We start from the raw sequence: 20559 nt of genomic DNA on the forward strand, positions 1-20559 counted from the left end.
ATTTGATGTCGGTTGTGATATCATGCTCATGCTGACTAGTTCAGTCATATTTCAATTTTGTCATCAAGACAAATTAAACTTTAATATGTGCGAAAATCTGAGTTAAAGACTTTTTTAAAATTGACCAATTTATCATCTACTAAAATTAGAACTTGCTTTGTAATAAGAAGTATATCAGATTAGACTGAGCTAATTATAGGATCACCGGATCATTTAGATTGGAAAAGACCTTTAAGATCTGCAAGTCCAACCATTAATCCAGCACTGCCAAGTCCATCACTTAACCATGTCCCCAAGTGCCACATCTACATGTCTTTCAAATTCCTCCAAATACCACCACTTGCCTGGGCAGCCTGTTCCAATCCTTGACAACTCTTTCACGGAGAAGTTTTGCCTAATAGCCAATCTAAACCTCCCCTGGAGCAACTTGAGGCCATTTCCTCATCCTGTCACTTGTTACTTGGGAGAAAAGACCATCCCCCGCCTCCCTACAGTCTCCTTTGAGGTAGTTATAGAGATCAATAAGGTTCCCCCTTAAACTTTCTTTTCTCTAGGCTAAATGACCACAGTTCCCTCAAACACTTATCATATGACTTACCCTCCAGACCCTTCACCAGCTCCACTGCCCTTCTCTGGACACAGTCCAGCACTTCAATATCTTTCTTGTAATGAGGGGCCCAAAACTGAGCAGAGTACTTGAGGTGCAGCCTCACCAGTGCCAAGTACACAGGAATAATCTCTTCCCTGGTCCTGCTGGCCACACTATTTATGATACAGGCCAGGATGCCATTGGCCTTCTTGGCCACCTGGGCACACTGCTGGATCATGTTCAGCTGGCCATTGACCAAGACCCCCAGACCCTTTTCCTCTGGGCAGCTTTCCAAGCCACTCTTCCTGTAGGGTTGCATGGGGTTGTTGTGACCCAAGTGCAGGAATTAGTATCTCATCTGTGATTATTAACCTAGATAGATGATATCCAACTTTATTTGATCTTGATTCATTAAGAAACAATTATTAGCTATTTAGCAGTTTATTAACCATTCAGCAATTCTTCAAAGATGTATACTGAAGGTAGCAGAGGGGAAAAATAAATACCTTCATGTTGCCCTGCAAACAGTGTTCCAGATTCCTGCCAGAAGGATCATCTGTGAAGAGAGAAAATCCCATGTGGGATGGTTTCCTCATTCCTGTCTCCTGGTTGAGTCGCTGGATGAATTCATCAACTGTTGAAGAACCATCAAAACCTATAACCTGCAATGAAAGAGGAATTAACTGAGGATACAAGAAAAATTCAAGAAACATGACACTGATGGGTATCACAACTAACGAAGGCTGGTTTTCTACAGATTAATGTCTCAGAATTAACTGCCAGCTCCAGTGACAGCACTATTGTCTCCCTTCACACCGCATTCTTTCCCATATTGAGGCACTTTTGACATCTGCCCATTTCCCCCAGCTATCTTTTCTTCCTAAGACCTGTAGAGCTGGGGCTGGATTCCTTTCATTTTCTCAGGGAAAACAGCTAAAATGACAAGGAGGAGAAGTAGTGTCTATCTCCGAATATCTGATATGTGTAATTACCATGGTTCCACCCATATGAAGGAGGCAGGTTATGGTGCAGTCCTCTAGTGCCCAGAAGAAGGGCAGCTGTGGTGGCTCACCTGGTAGGTTCCATTCATGAAGTGCACTGGGATGCTGAAGGGGAGTGAGTGGTGGTAGGGATTTCTTAGAAGGATGGACACAATCTCCATCCGGGAGGGCTTGGCTTCCCGCTCTCCAGCCTGCACCGTGCGGTCTACTGATCTCTGGCAGTAGATGGCATATTTGCCTATTTCACTCCTAGGTGAAGAGGTGGAGAAAAACATGAACATGCTCTAAGTGCCATGTTCTCTTCAATTTCCCATGTCATGACAAAGCATTCCTCCCTCAGGCTTTTTCTCAAGCAAAGATATATCTCTGTGCAGGTGTATTGTTCATCTCAACAGACTAACAGCTCAAGTGAAAAGCTACAACACAAACCTGAGCTCCAAGGACCTGTAAAATTAAGGTAGACAACAGACTCTCCAGGAAGCACAAGAGCATCCCCTACTTCTAGGTGGACTGGACATAGTATAGGAATATTCTCTTCTGTACCCTATTGGCACCATAGTATCCGTTAAGCCAAGACTTGTTCACCCTCAAACTTGCTGTCATGCCAGTGGAATTTAGTTACTATTATATCAAGTCCTGGTAAATATTAATAATAGATTGTAATGCATTAGTCTCACAGGATTACACAAGTTGTATTTATCAGTTTACATGGTTATACAAATTATAATTTCCATGTATTAACCCTATCTGCCAGTCAAGAGACTTGACAGAGATTCAAAGCAAGCTTAGATTTATTGATAGTTCAATAAAGGATAGGTATAGTTTACTGCCTACTAAAGAGAGTGCTCCATTGAACAGCACCAAAAAAATGTGTCACTAAAGCCAAGCAGGAACGATCAATTATACCTTTTAAAAAATGTTAAGAATGTATATACTGAATAAGTTTTGAAATGGAAGGACTTACATAGATTTATAATTGTGCTATCACTTTGCGGGGGAAACTAATCCCATTCAAGATGCCCTTAGCAGCTCAGTACATGATTAAACCTCTGGTTAAATCCCTGAAAGCAACATGGAAGTCAGGAGTTCTGGCTTTTCACTGTAGCAATATATTGCTTACCTCCCCAGTAATACGTTTGGACAATTTTCAAATAGGGAATCTTGCTTCAACAAGAACCTGTTGTGTCTGGCTTCCAAATGCTCCTGAGCCCTGTGTCTTCTCACCTAGAACTCTGCCCCACTTTGCTTCCTCTTTAAGACACTGGATATACTCTAAGGTCACCTTTCATGAAAAACAATACCTAGAATTAAGATCTAGTATAAATCTAGACCATAGACATTATGCACTGTAAACACTCGAGTATCTTGCTTTGCTGTGTGAAACAGGGAAAGTATATCTATTTAACTAGTCAAGAAACAGCCAAAGAGACTTATGTATTCCTAGAGCTAGGCAGGAGGAACCAAGCTGAGTCATACTTAGCAACTGCTCTAAATCTAATGTAAACTACAGATGAATATAGACACATTTTCACATAATTTCTGGGTTTTTTCTAGCCCTAATAATTGTTTCATAGCTGGATTGTGTAAATAAATTTCCTCTTTGCTTCTGCTTAGAGGATATTTGTTGATAAAGGTACTTTTGGGCTAAGAACCTAGTAGACCATCAGCATAGTAATGTTTGAAACTAATTAAACAGATCAGTTTCACAGAGCCCAGCACATCCTTATGAAATTCAGTAGTTCCCCACAGCAGCTTCACTACTGGATTGAATGGGCCAGTTTGGGAGCTGGTAATGCACACAGGTTTGAAGAGATGGTTTCTAATCCTACATAAAAGATCCCTAACATGTTGTCTTAGCAAACAGACAGAGAACCTGAACATTGAGGAGTGCCTGATATCCATATTTTCACTTCTGAGAAGAAATTGCAAATGTGAGGCAGCATATAAGAAAATGAAAAAGATTTGATAGGAGGACACAGATTTCTCTGCAGTGCCAGGAAACTTGTGGCTTGAATTCCAAGGCAGACTTAGAATTATTATTAGAATATGAATATTTGCTTGAAAGGAAACAACTCTTTTACCTATGGCTTAACAAGAGTATATTGTTGCAACAGGCAACTAGACATGTCTAGCTGTGACCTTCCCCCTAAGGACACAGTGAGATATGTTGAAGATGAGATCAGCATGGAAACAAACTAAGAGCACAGCATGAACAATGGAGAAAAAGTTACTGCCCTTACTGTAGATCTAGTACTGTTTTCTTTCAAGGGAAAATGGCAACAGAAAACATTTATTTCAGTTTTGTTAGTTTTTCCTAACTTTTTACAGTTTCCTGAGATGTCTTCTGCCTCACTTTTGTTCTGTCACTATGCCTACTAACCTGACAGCAGAATGTTATCACCTAAAATTTGAATAATTCATTCTAAATAATTACTTTGATCTGTCTTTTATCAATAAAAGAAAGTTGCTGCATTAGGAAAACATCTCCCTATGTAGCTCCAGTTATATCTGCAAAAAGTTCTTTTGCTAATATAGGTCACTCTCTTTTGTGAACTAGCTTAGTCTAAGTGACAAATTAATGTGAATGACTGAAGGGGCACAGCTTTATACCATTGGAAACCTGTCCTCTCTCTCAACATGTTTTTGCAGGTGTGTGTTACAAATGCTTCCCTCTTTGTTTGTTGTAGATGCAAAAGGCAGTTGGCTTAGCAGAAGAAAATGCTGCTGCAGTCCTTACCTGGGGTCTGCATGTCGCTGCAAGTGCTGTTTGATGTACCAGAGGAAGTGATGTTGAGGCAGGAATAGAGGAGCACATAAAGCAAGGAGTTGCCAGCACTGTGAACATAAAACTGGATATCATCCTTGTTTTGTATTTTGCTTCATATTAGACCCATTATTCTTTAACCTGATTTTAATTTCTCATTTGAGCTGGGAATATTATAAATGAGTATGCCCATTCATACTGTAACTTATTTATTTAATTTATCCAGTAATTATAGTGCAAAATCCAGATTTCATGCTTAATAGTAATATTGATGATTTGTGTGCTGTTGATTATCTAAAATGGAAGATTTTAATGGAAATTAATACCATGTGACAGTTATAGCTAGCCGACACAACCTATGAATTTTGATTCTGAATATGGTCTGAACAGACCATTTGCAATTTAAACTAAAACTTATTTTGCACATGGTTACATTCTTAGTGTTTTTCTGTGCACAACAGTGCTGAGATTCTCCTTCCTCTAGCACACCTTTAGCGCTAGCACAATTTTGTGAGAACCAGTCTCATTGCTAATTATTAAAAACAAGGAATTAAATAGCAAGTATTTGCAGAGTGGAAGGAACAGAAGAGGAGCTGACCTGAATGACTGAGTGGTTCTGGGGTTGTCGGCAGCTGGTCTGTTTTACAAGCTGACAATAAATTTCATTCTGCAGCTCAGTATGGGTCAAGCAGACCTGCAGTGCCGTCTGGGCAAGTGACACATGGTAATCAACAGAGGATGCCTCCACGGGAACGTTGATGAACAGCTGACAGGACTGTAAAAGAATGGAAGTTAGTCAATGCCATGAATACAGCAACTCTTCTCTGGTACTTTCCAGGCCAGGTTCTTCAGATGCGTTACAGACAATTAATAAATAACCTTGAGAGGAGGAAGGAGAATCAATACTTAATTCCTATTCCTACCTCTTCAATTATGGCAACTAGAAAATTCACTCAACCTCCCCCAGTCTGAAGAACTTACAAGTCAGCAAGAGAATCAAGGGGAAAATGTGCTTTCTGCCTTCCATGCCTGTGCTTTACCTTGCTCACACTGTCCAGTCTTACTGCTGATCTTACACTTGTAGAGTGCAAAAATGCAATCTCCAGTGGCTTCACCACTGGTCTTACTGAATTTGCCAGTAAACTGTTTCTATTTCCTTCAATCTGACTATTGGAGAGGAAAGAGGAAGATAAAGCTAACTTTGAAGGATAAAGTTTGTGGGGGACAGTACTCCTAAACCCAGATTACGCACAAAAAAAATTAAACCTCTAAAGAATGAATGACACCTAATATTCAACTATCCTATTGTAATTAAATAACCCAGCAGGCTTGTCTAAAACAACCAATAGCGACAGTAAATGTGAAAACATGACGAAATACTGTTGTTGCCCCAACAACAGAGCAAAATAACTGAAAATCATGCAACGTCCCTTTCAATACCTTAAAAAGTTTCAGAGCTTCAGTCTGCAGAGCCTCCGATGGCAGAGTGGTGAGGGATGTGTGCAACCCGTCTTTACTGTAGCACAACATAGGATGCTTCCACAGAGGAGAATCTGAGGTAGGAGATGGGCAAAACCATGCAATGTCAGAAACAGAAGAAAGACAACAGTGCCAGTGTTGAAGAGGAGCATTGCTGAAACAGCAGAGCACCCAAGGAAGCAGCACTGCACTAGGCCATGTTATTTGGTGACACTTCACTGCTTTCAGCAAAGCCTGCCATAGATAAGGAGTCACCGGCAGCATTAGCCATCAGCAGAAAGTATTGCCATCCTCAACTGTGCTATGTCAGAGCTTCTCATCAGCTCTTCTGGTAAGAAGCTGTTCAGCTGTGTATTCAAACCAGAGACACAAAGTCTGCCAGGGCAACTGCCTGCTGGTATTGTTCTTTTTTAGTGCAAGTCACTGTTCAACAGTAAGCAAGGTTCACATAGAGGTCCAGGAATATGTGAGTGTGCAGGAAAAGAGGATTAAGTACGAATGCATAGGTTAATACATATTTGAGAACATGGTGCATAAACATACATGCATGAGCATGTACCAAAGATGAGGAGGAACAGACAAACATGGATGTATGTGTAAGGGTTTACACATGCAGACAAACAGATGTGAAGGTAATTGTGTGTGAGTGTATTTAGAGGAAGGAGCATGTGTTTGTATGGTCAAGATTCCCTGGAAAGGAAAATCAAGACCAACAAAACCAGGAAAAAAACCCCCTCCAGTTCTTTATGTTCATTTGAATTAACATTACACACATTTCAGAGGCTTTGATAAATGATGTGACAATGAGATGGACTTGTCTGGGAACTAGGGGAGAAGGACATTATGTAATATGATGTACTACTGAAATCCCCTTCCCTCACCTCTGGCTGGATTAAAACTGAAAGTTGAAATTACTCTTCTTAATATTTTGCTACCATGGAAGAGTTTGTGGTTTCTACTTACTAGGGTCTCCCTCTGCATCCAGTAGTTTTCCAATGAGTTGCTCGTATGATGTGCCCACTGTGGCATTTCTGCTACCAGCTGCAACGGTCAGATGGTACAGCCAGGTATTCTAGGCATAAAGATGAGCACAGTGTGGGTCAATTCAGACCTCTTTTCTACAAACAGGTTCAGCCTGTATGACCCCTTTGTTCACTATTACCAAACAGACTCTTCTCTCCAAAAAAAAAGACTGTCTTTTATACCTTCTCCTGCTTGGTGCGGATGAGTAAGTATGTGGGACTCTGGTCCTGTGGGTGAATCACCAGTGTACAGTGGGATGAGAGAAATCCTCCACCAGTGGCTTCATAATCCTCATCAGAGTCACAGGAACGGTCTACTTCTTCCACTTTGGACTCACGCATAGGCAGGTGCCCTAGGGGACACTATAAGGAGCAGAAGCGAGTTAGGTAAGTGTAGCTAGAGCAGAAGTGAGTTAGATAAGGGTAGACAATCTTCCACTATAGGCAGGGAATACTGGGAAAGAAAAGCCAGATCAAAATGTTGGCAGTTCTGTAAAATGTAAGGAATAAATAATAAATTCAGTGTTTAGCTACTGTAATCTTGCATTTCTATAGAATCTCTTCTCTTTCATAAAGTGTGACACTTAGAAAGTATGCCACTACTTTTATTATTTTTCTTGGGAGAGCATCTACAGGTCAGAATGAGAATATGCAAATAAAAAGATGGCTTTTCCCATAAGGTACTGTTTTCTTCCCATTACACTTGATGTCAGTTACTCAGTATCTTGAGCCACTGTTTTCTGATCCTGGTCAGACTTTCTGCTTGCTAATGGAAAATTAGTACTTCTAAAATTACATAAGTAAGTAGATTCAGATAAAGAGAAGATATCTGCTGTGCTAACTCTGGAGGTCAATCCCAAATATGAACAGTATTTCTTGATATTCTAAAACTTGGGTTTTGAGATCACCAGGACAAAGCAATGTACTATTGGCCCAAGCTTCCAGAAATAGAAGGACATTCTACTAACTAAATTACCCCCCTTTTCCCATATTGTTGCTATTAATTTTCATGACAGTATGCAGATATATCAGCTGCTGTATTAAAGTCTGCTCTAAAGGCTTGACAAGACCAAATGGAGAAAGTGAGAAACAAGATATACAGTGATATGAGAAAGTTCAGTCACTTGCCTTTTAAGTTTGCTGTCATTCTAGTTTAAAAAAAATAAAATCAGAGAAAATATTGATTCTCTTTGTGGAAGAGATGCTGTTAGAAGAGGAAAAGTACAACCAAGGAAGAGCTTGAAGCATGAGACACAGAAGCAGTAAAAGGAAAGAAAGATTCATGAGAAATGGGGAAAAAGAGTTTAGAAATAAAAAGGGAAAAAGGAATTACTTTATCTTCATGATTTCGATAGTAGTAGAAAGTTTTTCCAATCAGTGCACACCAGACCAGCTTAGAGTGACCGTGCTTGACCTGTAAGGAGGACAAGAAATACATGCTTTTAACATCAGCAGTGTTGCTGGAACAATTTTCTAGAATTTCAACTTCCAATTCAACTCTCCCTTAAAACCTTGCATATGTTATTTGTCTTATGCTAATATAAAGCTTCTCTCAAAACATAACAGGGCACCACTTCCAAAAGCAGGAAAGTACATCTAAGAAGATGGGACATAGGTGCTTATGGAAATAGGTCTAAGATTTTGTGAAGTATTTTACTCATTCATAATTTATAATTTCTGAAATACAATATGAAGAATTTCTGTATTCTGAGATACAATATGAAGAATCACCTATTTAAAATTATAAAACCAAATCAGTTCATCTCACCAGGAAAAGACCAGTCAACCTGTAGTGTGGGGAGCAACCTGTGTTGCAGACAAACAACCTTCACATGCAGGTTGTCTTTAGCCATCTTAGAAGCTGATCAGAAATATATTAAAATATTCATAGTAACTTGCAATGCAAAACTAATCTATGGAAGTGGTATAAAGCATAAGAATTCTCAGCCTTTGTTCTTTGCACTAATGTACATGCAGTCTGTTATGACTGCAATAAATGCTAACCTAGAACCATACAAGCCATTTCCTTGGAACTCTCCAAGTTACAGACCAACTAAATGTGATATTTAACAGTTTCCTGATTTTTTTGCTGTGATATGCTGTGAATTCTGTTGAAGAAAAGCATACATAAGCTAGATATTTGTTATTATTTACTATTTGACAAAGTCGGTATCTTTCAGTAGCCTTGTTTGTCTCATTCCTTATCATTTATATAGATGTTTTGCTTTGAAATGCAGAAATCTACTGACACTTTTCTTTCTTCCCCTACTCTTATACGGAGTATTGAAATACTAATTTCTTGCTCACATTTACTGTACAAACCAAGAAGCTGGTACACTGTCAATGCCGATCTAAACTGAATAAAGTATGAAATATTATTTTACCTTGGTTAGCCAACCTTTCACAGTAGGTTTCTCATCACTATGAGGAACACCAACAGGACTGGTCACTTGCACTCTCAGAATACTCTGTAGGACATGAATCCATTCCTCTAGGATGTTGGGTGAGTCTGCTGTCAGGAAGTAGGTCCTCTTTTCTGTCACAAGCTGGAAGGAAAAGGAGTGAGAAAATATAAATCTGCACACCTATAAATCTTTTCTTCAGCTGCTGAGTTTCTTTATCCCATACTGTTTTTTTTTTTTGGTCATTAGGGAGGGATTTTTTGAGGGTAAGAAAAAAGGTGCTCATCCTCAAAGCCCAAGTGAAAGAAACGAAACTCAAATCAATCAAATTCTCATGAACTCTCTTGCTGTTTCTCTTGGATATTGAGGCTTTATGTCCTCTCTCATATTTTCTTGTTTCTCAGTGCTGCTCCTAATTTTTCACTTTAAAGGTGTCTACATAAATGTGAGGTTTTTGCTGCCTTCACTTTGTATTGCATTCTGCATTCACTACCTTGTGACTCTGAAAGGAAAGATGCAATGAATTTAATAGCATTAAGTCTTAGCAACTTCAATTCCATAAGAGCAGAAAGTAGCTCACAGGTCAGGCCATGTGCCTTTCAGAGTATGAGAGAAACTTCAATGCTGCCTTTATTATAAAATCCCCTAACACAATGATGTAAAACTGAATCCACTGATTGGCTAACTTCTAGTACTTCAAAAGTAGGAAACCAGCACTTCAGATGTTTCTTCAGATCCTCCAGGCATGTAAAATCACACTAGAGATCTTGTAAGAGTTTTTCAAAAAGAGGAGATCCTAGGTACTATCTCACTCACACAACCACTGAGTGTATGGTTATCTGCAGGATAAAAAGCAATGCCTACCTGGAATGTTTGGGACCCTTCACCTCTGACAATTTGGCATGAGGAATTCAGCTCCATCTGCCCTTGTGGTTTGCGGATAACGTCGCTCTGAGGAAAGAGCAAAGCAGTTTTTTCAGCAGGAAACCTCAGATGTGCATGTGCAGGTCAGAGTCTGCATTCATGAGATGGAAAGGACAGCTGAAGCCTGCCAGGTTGACTGAGGCAGCGTGATCCCACTGACACGATGAAGCAAGTCTCCTCAGTAGTGGCAGACAATAAAACAAGGGTAATGGTGACAAATACTGTCTTATGAAGTTCAAATTGGACATTAGGAAAAAAATCCAAACCATCAACAGACTAAAGCCTTTCTCACTGGGAAGGCAATACAGTACCAAACATGTACCAAGATGGTGGCTGAATTTCCACCTTTAGAAGTTTTCAAGATTGGGCTAGACAAAACCATTGGTTTGGGACAAAACCATCAACAGCTGATGACAGTCCTTCTTCAATGTGTTAGTTGGACTAGGGTCTTCCAGAAATCACTTCCAACAACAGTCTAAATTCTAAGTATTTATGAAATTATTTATATATATATATATATGAATATAATATATATGTATAATCTGCTTGTGCATTCTGATGGATAAACCCAGTGTCAGAAATAAAGATGCCCTGTGCCCTAGGATGTATTTTTTCTTGTTAGAATATGACAACTGAGAAAATGAAAAAGTTGAAAATCAATCTTCTCAATATTCTTAACTTGTAAGTAAAGATGTGTATAAACACAGAAATACTGTGTAATTATGCAGGTATGGAGGAAATTACTGTCCAGAAGAAAAGATTGTGGAAGGTGAACATCCCTAAGTATAATTCTCTGTAATGTGGCTAAATAGAGCAGAATAATGAAGGCAAACAATAGCAGTATTTTATCGTACATACAAATTTTGTCTGCATGAAGGCTTATTTTCAATTTTACCCTAGTTTTCTAGTACTTTCATGTCCATGCAGCAGGGTGAAAAATGAAAGAATCTAGCTTTCTTCCCCATGGAAGCTGTAGTTTTCCTCAGAACCCCATGTACTGACTGATGAGTATTTCTCTGTGCCTCCAGAGAATAGTAAATGTATCCCAGTGACTTACCGGAGACTTGTAGTACATGATTTGTCTGTTTCTAAGAACAAACCATCGTCTCTTCCACATCTTTACCTGGCTGCCCATTTTGAGCAAGTAACCTGATTTCTCCATGGGTTCCTGGAGGGCAAAAAACAAAGCGGAGAGTAGATTATCCTGCACCTCTCAAAATACAAATGAAAGTGTGCTGAAAAGTCCAGACGTTTTCTGCATCTCCATCATTTTCTGCTTTGTTTAGTAGCAGCCATCAAAGGTCAGTGCTCTCTGCTCAGTTTGGAGAGAGTCCTAAGCTATCTGTGTAGCTGCAAATACCACTTTGTGTTGCTTTAGTAAAGAAGGCATCTGAAGATGATTTCACTGTTTGTTTGATGCATTGTAAACTTACTTGTCTTCCTACCAAAGCACTGATTTTCCAAATAAAAGTGAAGGCTGTCTCTATGCCATGATTAGACTCCTGTTCCTTGTCTGCTTGATCTCTCACATTCAAGAGTACAGAATTTAATGCTACCCGTGTTTAAGGGTTTTTTTCTAGGCCAAAATATTATATCCTGTCTCATTCCTTCCTCTGAATTTCCAAACTTGTTTTGTCCCAAAAGTGTAAGGCCATCATTAAAGTAGAATATGACTACAGGAAATCAATACAGGCCATCAGAAAAGAATACAGCGCTTGAGGTACATACTTTAATCTAACCACATAAGAGAAATTGCACCTCCTTCTGAAATATCAGATAGTGTCTTTTGATACCTATCAGCTGGACCAACAGCCCAGTCTGTCAGAGTATCACTTTGCAGGGGATAACTCAATATATTGTAGTTATGCTTTTTCAAGGCTAAGGCTCTGTTTGCATTCCTTTACAACTGTAATGTAGTAAGACTTACAGTGCAGATTCCACCATCAGTGGAATAGGAAGATGTTCGCTGTAGCTTATGTTCTGGCTCTGAATAGTCATCATCCAAGGAATAGGCATCAGGAGGGATGGCATAGTCACTCTCAGAGCTCAGTGAGGACATAGATACACCTGTTTAAAATAAAGGAAGGAATGAGAATCATGGCTAGACAGAAGCATGCACTGAACTTTTTCCCACTCTGAAAAAGTTTCTGAGTTCACCACTGTCATGGTTTGAAATTGCCCCCCCCGAGAGGCTGGGGGGCTCAGAGGTGATTGAGTGTCAGGGCAGTGTTCCCTGGAGAGCCAATCACTGTCCATGTCGTTTGCTTCTGCTAAAAATCATATATACACAGCACGGGAAGCTGTTGGCAAGTTCTGCTGTTGGTGTCTGCGTGTAGGTGGAAAAGGCCAGGGGGTGGCTGGGCTCCTTCCCCCTGCCTCCCCCTTCCAGCGGGGAGAGGGGAGCCCTGCGGCCCCACCAACTCTGCCTGGGCCGGAGTTGGAGGCAGCATTTGGAGTGTGTGCTGTGAAAGAAGAGATTTTACAGCACTTGAGGTAAGAGGAGAGAGGCAGGCTTTGCAGCCAAGCCCTCTCCCCCCTCCTTTTCTGCAGTGAAGCTGTAGAGGGGGGCTTTTTCTTTCCCTCCACTGTAAGTGGAGGAGAGGTTCAGCATTGAAGCTGAGCCAAGAGACGGGCCAGAGGAGGAGGCTCGGCGCTTGGGAGAAGAATCCCAGGCGAAATTGGAGACGGGCCAAGAGCTCAGGAGTTGCCCTGCCGAAGCTGACTGGGGGCAGCCGAAAACTGACTTGGAGGAATGATGATTCCAGGTCATGTATGTTGATAAGCTACACTGCAGCAGCCTACGAACCAAGGTATGAGAGAGAGAGATCACACAGCAGCAGAAGAGAAAAGACTTAAAGCTATCTTCTTGGACTTCATGAGGAGGAGAGATTGCAACAAACACCTGGAGCTTGGTGAGGGAGGAGCATTCAGGCCCAGAACACTCCCAGGAGAGACTAGTTACTTCCCAGCCTTGAAAGGCTCTTTTCTGGACTAAAGTTAAAGGGAGGGGCTAAAAGGACTGACAGAAATGTAATAATATATATATATAGTTGCTTTTAGTTTGTACAGTATATTTATTTGTGTAAATAAATGTATATAATTCCCCCTTCCCCTATAGAAGCCTCTGGCCTGAAAGTTTCTCTCCGGTGATGGGATAAATTTTGGAAAGGGGTGGGGGAAGCCTGGAAAATTGGATTTTAGATTTCTAATGTGGCTCAAACTGCCACAACCACTAAGGCTTTTTTTGTTCAAGAAGAAGAAATCAGATCAGACTTTGGAAACCTAAACCCCACTAACCAGACTTCTGAGAACTCTTTTCCCTAGGAACACAAGTAGTGAAAGTGAGTTTTGGATACTGACAGTGAAATAAATTTATTGTTGAATAAAGACAGAATAAAAAATATTTTAAAAAAATAAACAGACCTGTTATCTAAAGGACAGACAGATTGTTTGCAGCTCTAAACATCCATTATGAAGTCTAAAGCCCCTCAGATTCCAACTAAGGAAAAGGGGCTTTGCTTTCTGTGAATCTTCCACCAGTGGTCCATGGCAATGCAGAGACACATCAGCCAATGCATGCAAGTTAAGACTACATGAAATATGATTCTATTTTACTGACTACCAATTATAATGAAAATTCCATTCAAAGATCCAGTTTAGCCTTCCCAGCAGGTAAGAAAAAATGTCCTAATCAGTACGCAAAGTATCTGATGCCTCTCAAAGATAGGAAAGATTTCCTTACTGGTCAAGCAATTACCAGCCAGTGACAAAGACAAAAAAAGCGTTTTCTTTACTATGCCAGTACTAGCTTGCTTTCAAGGAAAAGTCACAGAAAAGGTACAGACAACTGGATATGTGATGAATTTGAGAGATAATCCTTCCCACAATCTAAGTTTAGCAATTGCCTGAATGGAAATCTATCAGCAGTAAAACCACCTAAGAGAACAGATTTCTACCGAGTAGTTGTTGATGTCTGCACACATTCTGGGAGAACTCCTTAGTAGCATCACTATGGCTGAGCATTTGCCTGTCACTGATGATGCTGTTCGGGGCATCCTACCTCTCCTGTCATGACAAGAGTTCATCCTGCTCAGTAGCAATACTCCCACTTTACCTCTTTTCACTGCACGAGGGCTGCCTGGCATGCTAGCTTTCCTGTTCTCGGATCCAGCAGTAGAAGTCCTTAAGCTGGCATGGGAGCCACAGTCATCATCAGATCCTGAAGATTCGTCTAAGAAAGGCACATTGCTGATCTGTGTGGCTTTCTGGAAAATAGATGTGTATTGGTTAGTGCGTGAGAGAAGAGTTTCTTCAGGACAATCCCTACTCAATAAGGAAGCAGAGCAACCAATGCCCTTCATTTTCACACCACCTTGCCCACTTCTGCCCCAGGGTTCTTCATTTCCTCCCCTTCTCGTCTGAGAACTTCCATGCTGGACTGTCTAGTCCCATCTGTTTGGGTCTCCTCTGGTTATGCCCTCATACTGTTCCACAAGCCCTGTGCTCCATTTCATTCTTTAGGCTGCACCCACCATCACCTCTAGGTTTCTACAGCCACATAGTGCACACTGCAGCTTCCTGGACCAAAACTGCTGCAGTGTTCTGCATTCCTAAACACATTTATCATTTGCTACTCCTTCAGCATTCTTTTGGTGTCCAATGCTTCCCAAGATTCTCTAATTTTTGTTCCTTCGCTGCACAGCTTCATCCTGTTTTCTCTAAAATTACTAGCAGGCCTGGACCATGCTTTTCATAACAGGAAAAGTAAGGTAACTCCTTACCCCCTTCAGTGTAGTGTAGACTGGCACAGTGACGTTTCTGTAGATGAGACAGGTAAATGGCCCAGAGGTTGAACACGAGAAGTTGGAAACTGGAAAAATTCAGAGAGAATGCAAGAGAGCAAATAATACAAACTGGTGAAAAAGTGAAGGTTTTAATGGAGAAGCATATCAAGGATTGCCATCCTGGACAATGTGGCCTCAAAAAGGCCAAGGAATGTGTTATTAACATACAACTCCCACAGAGAGCTGCAAAGTTCTCTCCATTTAGCCTGTAAGACATCTTACCCACTCCATGGTACAATGGCAATCTGGTGCCCCATGTCCAAACAGATAAAAGCCCTAGCAGGGGACAGTGCTGGTGAATAAGACTAAAAGCAGGCCACAGACATGCAGAAGCAGAAGAGTGGCTACAAAAGTGATGAAGGAGATAATGGAATCCCTGAACATGTCACGGAATGTAGAGGCACAAAGAGCCCAGCACAAACCATTCCTGAGATCAGATGTGTCCTCCTCCAGTCCTTTCTTTATCATGGCTATCTATGAGATCAATTTTACTTTGAAAACAGGGAAGGAAATGAAGACATGTGAACAGCCAGAAGCCCAGGTACCACACTGGCACCATAAACCCCCTCTAAGGATGGATCTTGTCTAGAACTTACAGCATCTGGAAGTATCATTCACCATGGCCACTTCAGACAACCTCATGCCAGACTTGGCCACAGCATAGATTCGGCTCTCCTGAAACAATAATACCATGAACAACAGTGATCAGACAAAAATGTGATTCTTGCAGAAAGAAATGCTCATGTCACAGAATCACACCACAGTCACACCTTTGGGCAGGAAGGAGGGGCTCTCTGAGATTGCTGTATTCCACCCTATGTTGTGTGAATGACCATTAGTGGAAGCATGTTACTCTGTGTGAATCCCCAGCTACAGAGATGATATCACAGACTGGAACACCTACACGCAATTATCAATAAATTACTATATCACACCTTGGAAAAAGATGGGAGGTTTCCACTTTATAAACAATGCATTAAAATGAATAAAGAATTGCCACAAACCAGGACAATTTATTGAGTCACCACCTGCAGGGATGCCCATTCTCTGATAAGGGAATGAAAGAAATGGCTGGAATGATCTCAGTAAGCCTGTGTCTCAGTTATAACAACATACGGAGCTTTCAGTTCAAAGGCTCTCCAAGTGCTTCATGAATTGGTAACAATTCCAGCGGGAAAACCCAAATCTGTATCTAAACGCAGTATTGTGACTAAGACATTAACCATTCTGAAATGGATAAAATCCAAAGCTAGGAAACCTCTTGCTGCTCTTAAAAGCATACAGCTAATCACTATGAAATAGCACACAATACATACACATGAAAGTACCTAAGACTGCAAAGTCAAGTACACACACACAAAAAAAGAAATTACAGAATAAGTATTTTCTGTATGTATTTGCATTGAAATTTAGTTTCTAATGAAATACTATGTGAATCTTTTTCCCCAGACAACTCCTATTCAGGGAATGAAATGGATATTTCTTACTGATTATGCTACTATTTATTATTCTATTCATGACTTACTGTTACTTAAATTACTATACTTAAATTTGCCCTACTTGGATACATTTACTTGACTCTAGTCTGAAGAAAAAATACTGGATTTTTCGTGTGTTACTGACAATAATAATGCAATGCTTCACAAAAATTAATAAAAAAATTTACATTAACCCAGGGAGAGACAGTGATGGGCACTATCAGAAGAACTCAGACATAAGTTTTTCAGAAGAACTCAGACATAAGTTCTTTGAAGTATTCAATAACTTTGGAGTACCCATTTCAAGATGTCCAAGGTGTGACTTTTTGAGAATTTAGCATCATATAACATTGTAATGAAAACAAATTAATACAGTTGCATCACAGAAGTGATCAGCACTTCTGTAATCAAATTTAGTTGCCAAATTCAAGTTAGACATTCAGAAGGATGTGTGTGGAGCTGATAATCACCTATGAAAAATCAAGCTTAAGAGACTAGAAGAACTTTATATGGGAACTCTAGATCAGAGACAGGAATAGTAACCAATCTCTGAGTCATATTTCCCTTCTTCCAAGTGAGTACCCTGTTCATTGACACCTTTCTGACTTCTGCAGCAAATGAAACAGACATCTTGAAAAATTGCAGTTTCTTTTACCACACTATCCACCTTCACTCCCAGCACAGTTCCAGATTATGGACTGGAAAGAAAAGAAATTCCTTCGGAAAAGCGGATGTGATTATACTGGGGTTTAAATTGGTATCACAAAGGATACAGCCAAAGACCACAATTAACATTTAGTCTTCCTTGAAAATAAATTTATAAAACATAAGAATTAACAATGAGTGTTTGACTTTGCACCTTCAATAAATCACTTGTTTGCCCATGTCTTTTAAAAAAGCAAATAAAAACAACAAAATCATCTCTTTTGATACTACATTGATTTCCACCAGGTTAGACTAATGCAGACTTTGGCCTCTTTAGGAGCCAAAGTTGACAGAGTCCCTTGGGAGTCAGTCCTGAAGGGCAAAGGGGTCCAGCAAAACTGAACATTCTTCAAGAAGGAAATCTTAAAGGTGCAGGAGCAGGCTGTCCCCATGTGCTGAAAGATGAGACAGTGAGGAAGACTGGCCTGGCTGAATAGAGAGCTTTGGCTTAACTCAGTAAAAAAAGGAAAGTTTATGACCTCTAGAAGAAGGGGCAGGCAACTTAGAAGGACTAAAGGCAGGTTATACAGGGAGAAAATTAGAAGGGCCAAAGTCCAACTAGAATTTCACTTGGCTACTGCAGTAAAAGACACTAAAAGACTTCTATAAATACATGAGAAACAAAAGGAGAATAACAATCCTTTATTGGATACGGTAGGAAACACAGTGACAAAGGATAAGGAAACAACAGAGGTACTTAATGCCTTCTTTGCTTCAGTCTTTCATAGTAAAGCCAGTTGTTTTCCAGGTACCCAGCCCTCTGAGCTGGAAGATATGGACAGGGAGCAGAATGAAGCCCCCACGATCCCAGGAAAAATGCTCACCCACCTGCTAACACCACTTAAACACGCACAAGTCTATGGGGCAAGGTGGGATCCACAGCAGGGTGCTGAGGGAGCTGGCTGAAGAGGTCACTGAGCCACTGTCCATCATTTACCAGCAGTCCTGGTCAACCGGGGAGGTCAAAGGTGACTGGAAGTTGGCAAATGTGACACCCATCTATAAGAAGGGCCAGAGGAGGATCTGAGGAACTACAGACCTGTCAGCCTGACCTCAGTGGTGGAGAAGGTCATAGAGCAGATCATCTTGAGTGCCATCACACAGCATGTACAGGACAACCAATTGATCAGGTCCAGCTGGCATGGGTTTATGAAAGACAAGTCCTGTATGACCAACCTGATCTCCTTCTGTGACAAGGTAACCTGGTCAGTGGTTGAGGGGAAGGCTTTTTCTTTTTTCCAACCTAAACAATTCTATGACTAGCAAACAATCCAGCTAACAAGTAACTGAAAGCAAGAACAACAAACCCCTTTCTCACATACTGTAAGCAACAGGACATGTATACCACTTTACTAAAGGTTTTCATAAAATTTTCCTAATAGCAGAAGCATACCATGAGATAGGAATGCTGAGATCTAATCCATGTATTTATTCTAGTATTCACAGATTTTTCTCACTCTGGAGCTATCTTGTCTGGTCCACTGCATTTATGAGTAATTTTTCTATCTTACACATGTGACAACTAACTTTTGATGACTCATAATGCTAAACCACAATGCAGCACCTCTTGACTTTCCTTTATATTCCTGTGTTTCTTGAGCACTGTTTTTTTCCATGAATTTTTTTCCCCTTATAAAGACAAAAGGAGAAAAAAAAATTGTCAGTGGAACCAGCATTTCCCTGTCATGCTGGAACTGTAAGACTTGGTGCTTCAAGAATGTAACCTGTGATGTCCACAGGTAACAACTGCTTGAGCTGTTGTAGCCTAACTACTGGGCACTACTCAAAGACAAGTAGCACTTCTCAGCCTGTTGTCCTTGCATTTCTTACCCATGATGGGAACCTGTGCAGCGGTGGTGTTGGAGGTTTACCTCCTGGGTCCAGTATGCCAGTCTCAGAACTCACAGCTTCTCTCTGCCCTGCAGGTAAGTGGTACATTTCCTCACATGCTCCAGCTTCTTCCCTCAGCAGTCCACATTCTGTATCCATCTTCTCCAATACTCCATCATCATCAATATCTGTCTCTTCCACGAGCCCAGGGCAGACTGGAGGGTCTGTTATGGGCTGGAAAGTGCTAGTCTCTAAGTGCATTACACGATGGAAAGAATTAGCCCCTGGATGTGGTTGGCTGTGATGTCTCTTGGCCAGCTGAATACTGTCTCTTGGTGTATTGGGTGTTCGTATTTTTGGAAAGGTCATACTAGTCCCAAGGCTACATTCCCTCCCTGCACAGGAGGAATGTGCTGTAACAGTTGATGTTGACACAGCCAGGGGTGGTTCAGCAGTTTGGAGACGGCCCTCAACCATGCTCATTATTTCTCCTGAGGAAGAGGACTCGAGATGGTGGGAGTGGAATCTGGCACTCAGATCATCAGAGAAGCGGGTGCCATCAAAACCCACTTGTTTCAAGGTGCTCACAGCACTGCAGTTTTCTTTCAAAGATGACTGGAAGGTCAAAGCTTCAAGAATTCTTGTGGTCTCAGCTGGAGGGTCCACTGATACAGGATCAGAGCACCCTAAACCGTGTTCAAAACTTATGGTTGGGAATACATCCTTCTCTGTGTAGAGATTCCAGCTTGATGGGTCAGACACAAGCTTCAGCTTATTCTGGGAAAGCAGAGATTTATCCTCACCATTCTCAGTAAAGGTGTCATTGGCAAGAACTGTATTTGCTGAAGAAAGGACATGCTTGGTAGGTCCTGTCTGACACATCTCTCTGAAACCAGGTGCAAGGAGCACAGATTCCTGATCTATCTTCTCAGCAAAAGATGCCTGTGATGCTCTAGGCTTCAGGGAACTACAGCTCCAAAGAGATTCAAAGGGAGGAATGCTGGTCATATCTACAAGGGAGGAGAACATATGGTTAGGGCATTCAAATGCTTTAATGTCTTAATTGTTGCTTCCTAGTGTATGTTCGTGCCAGTTGTATTTCAATAACACCCTGGCCTGGTTAGGACTATACAGAACAGGAAAGAGATTGCTGGGCACAGTTATAACAAATGTGCTATACATTTATAACTGGGAATAGCACAGAAGAGATGAGCAGGAAATGATTAATCACTGTTTCTTACAAAAGTAGAATTAAGGGGTGCCTAATGAAATTATCAAGCAGTGTATTTGAAATTTACAGAAGGAAGGGGTTTTTTGCAGACAAAAAAGGAAATACAATGCTGCAGATATGCCAGAAAAACTAATGTATCAGTAGTATGGAAGCTCTGGTCTAGAAATTTCCTAAACTACTGACAGCAGAAGCTGGAAGGGTAAATGGAGAGGAGGACAGGTTTACTTGCAGTATTTCCTACACTCTGTCCTGAAACATCCACAGCCAGCCAGGAGATGGGATACAGGCCT

General features: G+C 40.8%; 1 protein-coding gene across 7 annotated transcripts in view; it reads right to left on the reverse strand.

Annotated features, from left to right (window-relative positions):
- The window catches only part of PLEKHH1 (pleckstrin homology, MyTH4 and FERM domain containing H1), a 57736-nt gene that overhangs the window by 11082 nt on the left and 26095 nt on the right, over nt 1–20559 (reverse strand). For all 7 annotated transcript variants that reach the window (XR_003527496.1, XM_027642262.1, XM_027642259.1 and 4 more), the window contains 16 exons: nt 19039–20048; nt 15622–15700; nt 14963–15051; nt 14296–14446; nt 12109–12248; nt 11239–11349; nt 10122–10208; nt 9240–9401; nt 8189–8269; nt 7039–7218; nt 6797–6905; nt 5795–5907; nt 4953–5129; nt 4328–4425; nt 1662–1839; nt 1096–1251 (listed from right to left, as the gene is read on the reverse strand). Coding sequence is in view for 6 of the 7 variants with exons in the window: in XM_027642262.1 (XP_027498063.1) it covers nt 1096–1251; nt 1662–1839; nt 4328–4425; nt 4953–5129; nt 5795–5907; nt 6797–6905; nt 7039–7218; nt 8189–8269; nt 9240–9401; nt 10122–10208; nt 11239–11349; nt 12109–12248; nt 14296–14446; nt 14963–15051; nt 15622–15700; nt 19039–20048 (2921 nt within the window). In the remaining variant the exon portion in view is untranslated. The remainder of the gene's footprint in view (nt 1–1095; nt 1252–1661; nt 1840–4327; nt 4426–4952; nt 5130–5794; nt 5908–6796; nt 6906–7038; nt 7219–8188; nt 8270–9239; nt 9402–10121; nt 10209–11238; nt 11350–12108; nt 12249–14295; nt 14447–14962; nt 15052–15621; nt 15701–19038; nt 20049–20559) is intronic.

Source organism: Corapipo altera, unplaced genomic scaffold (genome assembly GCF_003945725.1).
Source record: "Corapipo altera isolate COAL_440 unplaced genomic scaffold, ASM394572v1 23b, whole genome shotgun sequence".
Taxonomy (NCBI): domain Eukaryota; kingdom Metazoa; phylum Chordata; class Aves; order Passeriformes; family Pipridae; genus Corapipo; species Corapipo altera.